Raw genomic sequence first — 13,099 nt, 5'->3', positions numbered from 1 at the left:
TGAAGGACAATTATAGGGCAAGTAGAAATACAGGAGCCCAATTAAGGCACAGTGAAAAAGGGCTTTGTATCTTGAGAATACGGTAATAGACAGGAGCTAATTTAATTAAAGAATGCTCAGCCAATCATGCTTTTATACTTTTGTTCCATTAATCCTTATGAAACATCATGGCTGACACCTTCCAGTTATGCAGCACATCACTGCTGCTCAGTTTCTGTATACCCCCCAAATACTTTTGTTTCTCTATATATGATCCCTCTACTAAAGGCTAAAGACTATATTGATGATTCTATTGAAAGAAAAACTGCTCCTTATACAAGTGCCTTGGCATTACTGTAGCTGTCCATAATATATTCAGTATACTGCATATATCATATTCAAAAACTATTTTTCTCTTCTTAACTTTACTGTTTGATCTACATTTTATAACGTATCTACTTATCTAATTTGATAACTGAGGACATTATCAGTGGAATAAAAAGGTGTTAAGATTTTATTGAACAGTATTGAAAGCAACGTAAAAGCATACTTGAAAGGCAGAGATGGAAAGATGAAAGTAATCAGTATGCAAGTTAAGAATTCAAGAAGCTCAGACCCCACATTGACTGACACCAGATTGTTAGAACTATACACCATTATTGGAGTCTGTCAGTCTACTGTATATTCTGTATGATTGAGGAATATTGACACTTTGATCAGGAGAGAGTGAATGTCACACAGAAATATGTAGCATAGTAAGAGAATCTACTACATACAACTAAACAAATGTTTAAAAAATTTTCTAGAGTGACGTTTCAGAACCACCTTAATGCAGTGACCCAATTCATGGAAGCACACGATCTCAGTCAATCTCTGCAGCAAAGGGTTATTGACTACATGAGTCTGCTGTGGAAGAAATATAAGTAAGTTATGGAAAAAAATTTGCTTAGGAATTTCCTTTTTTACATATTATGCCTACAATCAGAAAATCAGAGTAGTGTTGCAGGAATTAATGTGATTTTTTAAGGATTAAATTGGGAGTTATCCTTACTGAAGCGTTTTGAAATATGAAAATGTAAAATAATTGTTAATTTTTTTGAAATCTTTGTCCCCTGGGGAGAAAATGGACCTGAGGTGTATATAGAGAAGTGACAGGTTTGTCCAGTATCTTATTGATAGATACGGTGAGGTAAAAAAGTAAGTACTCCTTCTTAAGATTTTACAGTTTAACATATTTAGACATATCTGACCTTCACCTGGTCAGTGGTAGTGCTGCTCTTTCAGTCAGAGCTGGAGACACATAATAGGTTTATTTTAACATGATATTTTGCAAACTCCCTTTTGACTCATTTGTCCGCAGCACGTTGTTGCAGAAGTCTTGTTTTTCATTCAAGGGATGTGTTGCAAACATACACTGTGCAGCAATGTTCTGCTTGGAGAACAGAGGTTACCTCTGGCTATCCTTCCATGAAACCACTGTTCTCCAAGTAGTCAATGTTCAGTTATAAAACCCGCAGAGATGCTGAGGCGGGACCTAAAGAAGACTGTGCATCCAAGAAAGGCCACAAGCATCACAGAGCTGAGACAGTTCTGTAAGGAAGAGCGAGCCAGTATTCCCTCCAGGCAATGTGAGAGACTGATGAACTCTTACTGGAAACATGCAATTTAAGTTATGGCTGCTAAATGAAGTGCCACAAATTACTGAGGCAAGGTGCACTTACTTTTTCACACAACGATCTTGAGTGCTGGAGGATTTTTTTAAAGAAAAATGACAAAGCAGAATTTTTGTGAGTTATTTGTCAAATAAGGTTACTTTAATCTACCGTTAGGACTTGGTGAGGACTAGGTGAAATTGAAATATGTTTTAAAATGTTAAACCATAAAATTTTAAGTATGTGTACTTACCTTTTCACCACACTGTATATATTGCAGTTTAGGAGAAATGTTAAAAAGTTTGGATTTTTATTCCAGAGGACAGGCATATCCAGGAGGGCCTTTTCTGATGCATGACCTGCCCACTGAACTTAAGCATATTATACTCATGAAGGAGAGAGGGAAGCTTTTGTCCAAGGTACACCATGTATCTGAACCACATTCAAAAGAGCTGGGACAATATTTACCAATAGTTGCCACATTTAACAAATATTTCTTGGTTGGACTCAGAAGTTTTAAAATAGCTTTGTCTATAATAAGAGTTTGTTATACCCCTTCTTCAAATAAGTTTATTTTGATGTATTTGTAAGTGATTGCACTGTATTTAGTAACTGTTGTGCATGCTACATTCATTTCACAATATACGAACAGTGTATGGTGGAGTTTTATAGATTAATTCACATTACACAGATGATCTGCATGTTTGTAATTGATGTGCAGGTTTTTTTCATTGTCTTTCAAAGATTCCTTATTTTGAACAAGCTGGATCTGCATTCCTTCGAGATGTTGCAGCAATCTCTATGATGTACTTTTATCCTCGAGGAGAGATTATCCAGTACAGTGAAACCATCACCCGTGAGCTGTTCTGCATTCGAAGAGGGATGTGTCAGGTGTGAATCAATTCTATGCAGTTATGAGCAGCATCTGAATAGGACAGTTCGAAGGTCTGCGATATACTACATGTATGTCTGAATTCAGACATAGAAGATGTGGAATTTCACTTTTCTTAAATGATTGTCAAGTTTGTGAATTTAACTTTATTATCATTATTAGAAGTCCCTTTTTGTGCCTTTTTCATGTTTTTTGGCTGTAGTGTAAAATGACAGCAATTAATGTAACTTGTAAAAATGCAACATCTGTTGCTCTAATGGTCAAAAGATGCTTTTATTAGACTGTAGTATATATCTATATCAGTTTACAATCTGCACTATTTTAACTGATACCTGACTGTCTCAAATTTATTCAGTTTTGATGAAAACTGGATGGAAACCTCTCCAGAACAGACAGAAAGCCTTGACTTAAATACCGCAGTCCAGGTGCTACACGTGCACTTTCTTTTGACTTTCCCCCAGAGCTGGAGCTGACATAATGCTGGACTAATTCGAATCATGTTACAAAATAGATGTTATGCATCACAACAATGGTCTGCATGTCCTCAATCAGCTTCACGTCTTGATGTTTTTATTCCTGTAGATTTTAAACGATGATCTCTCAGATATTCTGGGTCTCTACGCAGAAGGAATGTATTTTGGAGAGGTACAGTATCATTCATGCTTCTTAATTTTTTCTGTTGAGATAAGATCGCTTTATTGGCCATATACAATTTCTTGTATTATTATTTATATAATAATAATAATAATAAAAAACTTTATTTTATATAGCACCTATTTGTCCTTTCGCATACCCCAATGTGCTCTCCATGAGACACACAGACAGGGAGAGAAGCTGGGGGTCAGAGTGCAGGGTCAGCCATTCATACAGCACCCCTGGAGCAGCTGGGGTTAAGGGCCTTGCTCAGGGGCCCAACAGAGTAGGATTCCTCTTTGTGTCTCTTTGTGTCAAATGAATTTTCTATTCACCACAGTCATGAGGGGCTCATGATTCCCACAGTTTTCCTGATTTCACCTGCCTGCAGTACTAGACATTGTCAGACATGCACGCTAAAAGAATGGCAGATCTTACATAATCTTATACTGTAGGTTTAAATATTTTTAGTTGATCTGAATATAAATTGGGCTTAGAAATTTAAAGCTTTTCCCAAAAAACTTCATTGACAGTTAACCATAGGCAATTTTTAGTACAACTTAATTAATTAATTAATTAATGTTACTGATGTCATTACCTTTTCTTTCAAATTTTTTGTGTTTTTTGCTGTTCAGGTAGGATTCTTATTTGGAAAACCAGCCACAATGACAATCCGCGCGAAAACATACTGTGAAGTTTTGGTTATTGACTTTGACAGAATTAAACCAGTTCTTGACAAGTATCCACCTATCAAAAGGTAATGGCATTAATTTTTTAAGAGTAAATCTAGATGCAGGTCACTCTTGCTTAAGAGGGAAAATTCTATTTGAATTTTGCATGGACATTTTGAAGATTATTTGCCTTGTGCTAAACACTGCTTGTATAGTAAGATCATAAGAACAGTTACAAAGGAGAAGAGACCATTTGGCCCATCTGGTACTTGGTAGCTAATTGATCCAAGAGATTGTTTGGATTAAGGGCCTTGCTAAGGGGCCCAACAGCTCTGCCAGCCACAGGATTTGACCCAGCAACCTTCCAACCACAGGCACAGATCCTTAGCCACAGAGCCAGCACACCACACAGATCCTATCCAGCTGTTTCCTGAAAGACGCCAGCGTGTCAGCTCCAACAACATGGCTTTGCAGCTCGTTCCACACTCCCAAAAACCATAATAATCACTGTACCGTGACTCCTGTGTGGTCACTGAATGCCTAAAAACCTTATTCTGATACCATTTCATATGGGTGTTTTGGTAATATTTAGATTGGCAACTAGACCTTTCTCGATTTTTGTTCTCTTTCAGTCAGATTGAAAGATTGCAAGATAACAGAGCATTTTTCCAGTGCTTGGTGAAGCAAGTGGATTTAATGATGAGAAAGACACAGAAAAAAACTGGTGAGGAAGCCACGGCTGTAAAAAAAAAGGAGGCTTCTCTGGAATATCAAGGCCGGCGATATTTTAAAAAGTCCAAATGCTGTGAGTTACCTTAGAGTGCTTTAAGTCCTTTGCGGTTGTGTTTCTGTCTTTTGAAAAATGTATCAGTTAATTTTTCACTTACATGAGAGATCAGATGTATACAGTTTACCATTATTTTTTCCTGTTCAGGAAATCATGTTTTCTGAAAAATTCAGAAATGGGTATTTCTGTAATCTGTATTAGTTGTATTAAAATATTGAAATAATTGTCTTCAAAACAGTATTCTGACCAGAAAATAATTAGTAACTGAATGAAAATAAAATATTTGTCAGTGTTTAATAAATGAGCTAAATAAAAATAGAATAAAAACATATTTTTACAAATCCATTTGTCTGACTTATCCAGACTTACATTTGTAGCCATTTATACACATGATGACTTTAGGGGAGTGACTAGGTTGAGGTACTTTCCTTGGAAGTATAACTGCAGTGCCTCTCCTGGGATTTGAACCCAGAAACATTCAGTTACACAGTTGACACCCTAACCACTACTCCACCTATAATCACTGGCTTGAGCATTAATCACAATCTGAGTGTATTAGTTTGGATATGTAATTTATTTCATTTTAAATTAATATGTAATATAATATGTCTAATAAATTTCTCCAAGGAATTGCCATTTTCATAAAATACAGGGTTTTAATACCACTTTCTTATGTCACTAAAATATTTTCACTATGGTTACTGTGGTAGAGAACCATAAATCCATACAAGCAAAAAAAATACAGATGATCTCATGGAAAGATTTGTGTTTTGTTGATAATTCTACAAAGTGCTATTCTTTAGAATTGACTGAAATTAAATGTTATTGTAGATCATAAATAAATAGGAGTAACCTTTTATTTTATCAGATGTTGAGGACTTTGGTAACTTCCCAATATATGCAGGATCTGAAGAAGAATCTATTACAGAAAAACTAGAGAAGCTCAGCAAGACGAGACTGATACCACGCAAACCTAAGTAAGTTGACACATTTCAGACATAAGTGATAAAAATTGTATACATTTTCTAATCACTTTATCCATTTCAGGGTTGAGGGAAGCCAGAACTTATCCCAGCAAGCAGTGGGTGAAGGCAGGATACAGCCTGTCCATTCTCAGGCACACAGACACAAATACACACACACTCACTCCAGGGCCAGTTTTCCCAGGAGCCAGTTAACCTACATGTACTGTAGGTCTTTCGACTTTGGAGTCCAAGAGCACCCAGAGGATACCTATGCAAGCATGGGGAGAACATACAAACTGCACACAGTAAAATATAAAATTCAAAATATTGCATTTATGCTATTAAAGACTTGCAGCGGCAGGGTGTCAAGGGTACCAAGATTAATTACCCATCTAATCTAATGGAACATGATGTTACAGTACCAGTTATACAATTATATACATTGAAGAGCAGAATAAACTTACTCTGTCATCTATTTTTGCCAGGCATTTCAAACTGTAGAGGCTTTTATATAGACTATTTCCTTAATAGCTACTGTTATTACAATAGTGTCAGAATAGGTTTTTCAAACACTAGGATGAGAATACATCGCACAATTTCTGAAGTCCAAATTATAATAAATAAGACAAAAGGAAATCACCATTAAAAACAGGATACCAATGGAAAAGGCTTCCAGGTATCTTGATCACCAGACTGCGGCTCAGTTCTTCTTTTCAAAGTAATCTGATCTCATCTAACAAATAATCGAGTCCACCCACAGCATAGAATAGGTTTCTTCTTTTTTGGTATGTACATCCTATGTACATGTCAGTCCAGATACAGCATGTCCTGCTCATGCCTATCACTCGACACTCATCCTTCACCTTGCGGGTGGTGAGCCCACACGTGCAGTTACAATGAGTCAATTACATGTGATTGGGAAATGAGATTAATAGCTACTGTAGATTAACAATACTATCTTATTTGCAGTTTACCTTCAGGTGTTGTGATCGGGTGTTTAGAGACTCTGATCAGTGTAGATTAGATGACAGGATGGGTCTCTTCTCACCCACACTTAACAGTTTTGATGTAATAAGCCAGAATTCTTGTAACAGTGGATAACACTAGTTGTGGATATTAATAAATTGTTGATGCCGATAACATACATAAATTGTAGCTCCTGATGGTGTCTAAGATGTCTAAGACTGTTTCACAACGTGTGATGTACTGATGCATGAACTGCAGCATTTTCCCATCTGACAATTTTTTGCATATGTCATTGAAATCAGGGTGCGATATAGATAATATTATACTGTATGTTAACTATATAGTTAAACTAGAGCTCTCAAAGCAGTTCCTGTAGTGAAATAGGAACCAAAAGGGTTTCATGTGCATTTAATTTTATTTCCATTTTATTTTCAGAACACAGAGAGAGAGACTTCAGATGCTCTTCTGTAGAACACTTCCACAGATCTTTTTATTGCGGTAAGTAGTTTCTCCCACTTTTAATTTTAAAGTGCATGTTGTAAAAGACTCAGCCATCTTCTTGTATAGTGTGTCTGCCCTTTTTAATAAATTACATCCAAAAAGGCAGTGATATTGATAGACTGGGAAGGTCATATTTAATGTTTCTTAAAATTGAATATTTAGCAAATTGCATAACACTGTGTGCAGCAGACATGGGTATAAAAAAATAAAATCCATTTTCTGTGCAAGTACAGTATTTTCTTTTTCACTGTTCTTTAATATGGCACAGGCAGTTGTTTGTAAACAAGTGCACACTGGCTCATTTCCTAGGGCACTACAGCCATGAATGTCTTCATTTATGGTATGTGTGTTACATGCACTGAGCTCACAAAAACTGCAGTATCAGCATGCATATGTATTGCTCACCCTTATGTATAATGGGGCAGTGATGTGGAACTCGCATTGAATTGGCACTCTAAGAATTGAATATCAACGGATTGAACTGATTACTTCAGATATTCAAAACTCAGGTAAACCTGCTTTCACTAAAGAGAAATTCAGTTTGTTTACATTCATTTTTTTAATTAATTTTGTTTAATTTTTGTTTTTGTTACAGAAGTGCCATCATGCCAAATGATTCACGTTACATCAGATGGGAGTTTTTCCGCATCATTTTAGCCATATCCGTCAGCGTTCTCACCTCTCTCCTTATCTCATTCCTGCATTTTAAAAAGCCACTGTGGATTATTTGCTACATTCTTGGGGCTTTCTGCTGGATTGACATGTATATACGTTTACACGTGGGCTTCTACAAAGACAGCAAGCTGAAAGTGGACACACTGAACACAGCCAAGCACTATATGAAAACCAGCTTTCTAATCGACTTCATCAGCTGCTTCCCCTGGGAAGTGTTTGGCTGGATGATGGTTTCTCCATTTGATGAAAAGCACAAATTTTATACCAACGACAAGGCAATGCACATGTATGCATACTTCAGAGCCCCTCATATCCTGCAGCTGTATCGTGTCCCACTTGCCTTTAAGTTCTGGCAGTCTGGAATTGCTACAGAAAAGACGGCAGTTACTATGCTTCAGTTCATTATGTATTCCGTGCTTTTTCTTCATTTCTCCACTTGCATTGGGTTTGCAATTGTATGCCCTCCCATTACAGACATCACCAGTAAAAGCACAACATACATTTTGCCAGTGCTGAAGCATAATTGCACTAAAAATTCTTGGGTGACACATTTGGACACATTGTACGCCATCGATTATGGTAAGTGAACCAGTTTTTACAGTTTCTATGCCATAAAACAACTGGTTTAAACCTTTTGAAATTAGTAGTTAAATGTGCTCATAGAACAGCAATTTTCATTTTAAGCTATATTATGAATAACATCCTAGTTACTTTGGACACATTACAAAGTTTGAGCTAATGTTAACTTGTGATAAGGAATTAAAAAGAAAAAAATAAAATAATTACGTATCACAGGTTTACACTTGTTAAGTAACATACATATTAAAAGTATCCCAGTACTGTAGAATGCTTTACATGTTTCTTTTTTTCCTCCCCAGGCACAGTCGGCTTTAGTAAACTCTACGTAACAAGTTTTTACTTTGCGACAGCAACTCTTTGTGGAGTTGGATATGGTGATGTTCATCCCTACCTCCTTTCTACAGTAAGACAGTCATAGGGAAACTTTAGTAGATTTAATCAGATAAAGCAGATTCTTGTGGAGATTGCAGAGAAATTGTGCCTAAATTAAAGGTGTCTCATGAAAAAATACGTATTGATTTATTGTAAAGCACTTTTATCATTATGTGGCTGGGTATCTGCATTATCAAATGTGTTTGTTAAAATGATTCCCGGGTTTCACCTACAAAGAGAGAAATATCATGAGTCTGAGGATTAAATTGAAACATGTACAGTGTGAGTTAAACAGGTGTGTTTTAGTGCCTACCTGACACTTGAATGGCATAGAATATCCTGGTCTTGGGGGGTCCTACTGGCAATACTAGCTAAATTAAGAAGACTAATTTGTTTGAAGTACACATGTCGTGTATAATGAGCAACAAAAGAAACGTATCACTCTGTTTATGCACATATAGTACATGCTTTTAAAAAATGAAGCTGATGGATTTTAGATATGTATTATGTAAATGTTAAATTATTATAGTGTCATTTTGGTTAATTGAACATTCGTGACTGATACACTTAAGCAACTTTAACTGTTGCTTGACATAAGCACTGAGGGACCTCACTAATGGAAGAGTGGATTAGGTGTAGTTGAAGATTTAATATTGAGCCCTGTCGAATGTCAAATGTCACACCTGAATGAATAAATATGTTATGCTTTTTAAGAGAACAGCACCTTCATCCCATTTTATAGTTGGAGGCTGGTGGACAGGGCAGCAGAGGAGCCTAGTCCTCTGTGAAAATGACTGTGACTCGCGTTTTGTGTCTGGTTAGAGATGTTGTGCTGTGGGAATCTCTCCTACCCTGGGCCTTTGTGTGAACCCCAGGACTTGATCAATATAGCACCCTGCCATCAGGCTGCCCTTGCTCACTACAGGTGGGGTTTCGGTGGGGAACAGACACTTCTGCCCAAATATTCACACTAGAACCTCCCTGTCAGTGGTCAGCTGTACTCTACAGTTAGCAGATCTGTGCCACACTTACTGATGTCCATCAGGGTGGTCAACACACAAGCCTGACTCATTTTCACAGAGGACCGATTATGCTAACTGTTTATGTGTCTGGTCCCCACCGAACCCTACCTGTAGTGATCAAGGGCAGCCTGATGGCAGGGCGCTATATTGATCAAGTCCTGGGACTTATACAATGGCCCAGGGTAGGAGAGATTCCAACAACACAACATCTTTAACCTGACACAAAGCATGAGTCACAGTCATCTTCACAGAGGTCTGGGCTCCTCTGCTGCCCCCTCCAAAGCATGAGACATAGACCTCAGTTTGAGCTGACTCCAGCAGGGGCCACGCACTACCATTGAGCCCCAGGTGATCATCACTGCTGTGACATGTTAACCAGCATGCTGACATGAACAACTGCTACAGAATAATTTTTTCCCCGATTTTGTGAATTTGTTGCCTTTTTGATGCTCAGTATATTGTTTCACAAGTATGTCATTATGTTTTAAATGTAGGTTAATATTAACTGTGTTCTCCAGATAAATGCATTATTAATACCTCATCAATAGATATATCCCTTAAGTATTTATAAAAGCTCAAATTAATGTCTTAAAAATGATTATGATTATTATTACAGGATATCTGCACATTTTTATGCACTAGTTTTAGTCAGAAAAAAATGCAGAAGGTAAAACGTTTTATTTCTCTTCACGCAGCAAATAATTATGACCTTTTTAATGATGGCTGGAGCTCTTTACTGTGGCTGGGTGGTTGGGACAATTACTTCTATGCTTGCCAATGCAGATGCTGCACGAGCAGCCTTTACAGAGAAAATAGACTGCATAAAGCACTTTCTGAAGGTACAGACACTCTGTTATACAGTAATATCATTTGATATGTAAATTCAAATATTTTTAGAACTTCATCAACTATGTAATTTACTCTCAATGGATTTTTAGATTATCATACCATAATCGTTAATCTCCACATTGTTTGAGATCGTTTGACAAAATGTTTAAGAACAATATATGGCTGCTATTTGAGGGGAAACAAGCAAAAATAAGTATTTTCACCATAAGCATTTAGTTTCAAAATATCTTCAAGAACTTGTAACTGAACTACCTGAGAATTAGGCATTAATATTTAATACTTTCATTTTTTTTATATTGCCACTTCCAGTAATACATCTCTCTCTTTGGCGTATTTTGAATTCTATTAACTTACCATACTATTTTTTTTAAATATCATTCAGGTATATTAGCTGTGTTTTTTTCCCAGTTGGTACCCATTAGTTCTGTTCTAAGTGGTGATGATAAACATTTTTGTGTATGAATGCTAACAGGACAAATGCAAACAGACGAGAGAGTACCATATGTTAAATTTGACTGTAATAGGAAAAATAAATAGTGAGCAACAAGTTACAGTAAATCTCCAACATGTGGTCTGAAAACTATATCAATTTTTTTTCTAGAGGAACAACATTACAGGACCTGCCTACAGCAATATAGTAAAGTTTTATGTATTCAAATGGATCAGAACAAAAGGTGTAGAACAGGACACACTTTTTGAGTTTCTACCATCGTCGCTGCTTGGGGATATTTCCACCATTATCTACTCAGATCTGATTGCCAAGGTAACCAATCGATCCACCAACAGCCTCACTGACATGCTTTAGTATTTACAGTATAAGATATAGGAACCAGTAGTAGGTTTATTCCATGATGAAAAGAGAAGAAAGAAAACACAATGTTTCGGCTGTGGAGCCTTCTTCAGGTGTGAGCATACAGTTCTTTCTCACACCCAAAGCAATCTCATCTAGTGCATGTCTTGCAGTAAGTTCCCCGCCATTTACGTCAGCAGAACAGGAAGAAGACTGGCCAGCTGTTTCAGACAACCCCGTCAGAGCAGTGGGCATCAGAGTACTCTCCAGGCCGATAGTCCTGCCTTTCACCTCTCACCACTCTTCACTCAGATTACACTGACATTTCTGTCCTGTCTGTGGCCTTTCACATTCAAATGGATTCAAAGACTTGGCTGCTGTCTTCAAAATAGGCAAATTGTTGCCTTCCACTTTTACCTTGGAATTTGTAAAAAAATAAACATTTTCATTTTAGATTTCATGTCAAAATTAATCTCTGCCTGTTTCTTTACAGTTTGTGGATTTTTTATTGCAGAGCAACTACAGTTCTTGGGATTGTAAATATTTTAATAACATTTATACGATTCTTTGTTTCAGGCTTTCGGACTAAAAATGAAGACAAGGAAGAGAACAGAATTAAGTGTCCAGCAGCTGTCTCCATTGGAGCGGAAGTTATCAGGAAAACTAGATGTAATTTTTATTTTAAAAAAACTTTATTTCTTGTCAGTGACCAAATGGCAAGTAGGTATTGTATGTCCAGGTCAGATAAGGACTAAAGCATTCTCTAACAAATGGCCTTGCATTTCAACCAAAAAATAAAAAAAACAATTTTATCCTACATTTGGTTGGCAGAAAAGAGCAGAAAATGGTCAAAATCACTTCAGTAAGTGAAATTGCCTGAAGTGCAAAGAATATATTTAGCATGACAAATGATACTGGTCTTCAGTTAAACTTTTGAACTGAGTTAGATTTTTTTACTTTGGCTTTAAATGTTTTCTTACAAAACACTGTGGTCTGCTGCCTTAGTTCTGCAACAAAGTGCCATCTGTCATATTCTTATTTGTTTTTGTGTTTTATTGCGAATCACACAGAGTCCAATTTTTCATAAAATCCTCCAGAAGGAAAGTATGGAGAAGCTGGAGACAGATGGAGGGTTTATTCGGATGTTGGCTAGGCAGATTCGGCCTTGCCTTTTCAGAGCCAATGATGTTATCTGCAGGAGGAATGACTTTGGATCAGAGGTATGGTGTGTGAGCAGTACCTCTACCCAGGATGGTTTGCTCAGTCAAGGGCTGGAGTGGGTTTATGCCAGATCAGTTTATTCAAGTCAAGAAAAAGTAAATGGGTGACAAACAGAGAAACAGTATATTTACTGTAGTGTTAAAAAATATCAATTGTTTTTATTTAAAAGTTTAGTATTTGAATGCAGACTGTCATGTCATTTGCCAAACCGCTTTATACCATATGGTGTCGCTGGAAGCCGGTGCCTACCCAGCAAGCAACAAGCGCAAGGCAGGGTACACCCTGGAGGGGGCGCCAGTCCATCACAGGGCAAGTGCAATCATACATGGGGACAATTTGGAGGCCACGGTAAAGGCCGAGGGGGGAAATTGGGCCCAGACACCAGGATAACTCCCTGCTCTTATGAAGAAATGCCCGGGGATCTTTAATGACCACTGAGAGTCAGGACCTTGGTTTAACGTGTCACCCGAAAAACAGCGCCCGCTACAGTATTGCGTCCCTGCCACTATCCGGGGCATTAGGACCCACACAGACCGCAGGGTGGG

The 13,099-nt window shown here is 37.3% G+C and overlaps 1 protein-coding gene across 3 annotated transcripts in view; it reads left to right on the top strand.

Moving 5' to 3' along the window:
* The window catches only part of cngk (cyclic nucleotide-gated potassium channel), a 35,394-nt gene that overhangs the window by 14,062 nt on the left and 8,233 nt on the right, over nt 1–13,099 (top strand). For all 3 annotated transcript variants that reach the window (XM_088604175.1, XM_088604174.1, XM_088604172.1), the window contains exons 20-33: nt 786–902; nt 1,951–2,050; nt 2,376–2,522; nt 3,106–3,168; nt 3,792–3,913; nt 4,460–4,632; nt 5,483–5,591; nt 6,981–7,043; nt 7,642–8,300; nt 8,600–8,703; nt 10,390–10,533; nt 11,145–11,306; nt 11,910–12,002; nt 12,404–12,553. In XM_088604175.1, the coding sequence (XP_088460301.1) occupies nt 786–902; nt 1,951–2,050; nt 2,376–2,522; nt 3,106–3,168; nt 3,792–3,913; nt 4,460–4,632; nt 5,483–5,591; nt 6,981–7,043; nt 7,642–8,300; nt 8,600–8,703; nt 10,390–10,533; nt 11,145–11,306; nt 11,910–12,002; nt 12,404–12,553 (2,206 nt within the window). The remainder of the gene's footprint in view (nt 1–785; nt 903–1,950; nt 2,051–2,375; nt 2,523–3,105; nt 3,169–3,791; nt 3,914–4,459; nt 4,633–5,482; nt 5,592–6,980; nt 7,044–7,641; nt 8,301–8,599; nt 8,704–10,389; nt 10,534–11,144; nt 11,307–11,909; nt 12,003–12,403; nt 12,554–13,099) is intronic.

Source organism: Lepisosteus platostomus, chromosome 13 (assembly GCF_059453375.1).
Source record: "Lepisosteus platostomus isolate fLepPlt1 chromosome 13, fLepPlt1.hap1, whole genome shotgun sequence".
NCBI classification, from domain to species: domain Eukaryota; kingdom Metazoa; phylum Chordata; class Actinopteri; order Semionotiformes; family Lepisosteidae; genus Lepisosteus; species Lepisosteus platostomus.
This window is presented reverse-complemented; position numbering and strand designations above follow the sequence as displayed.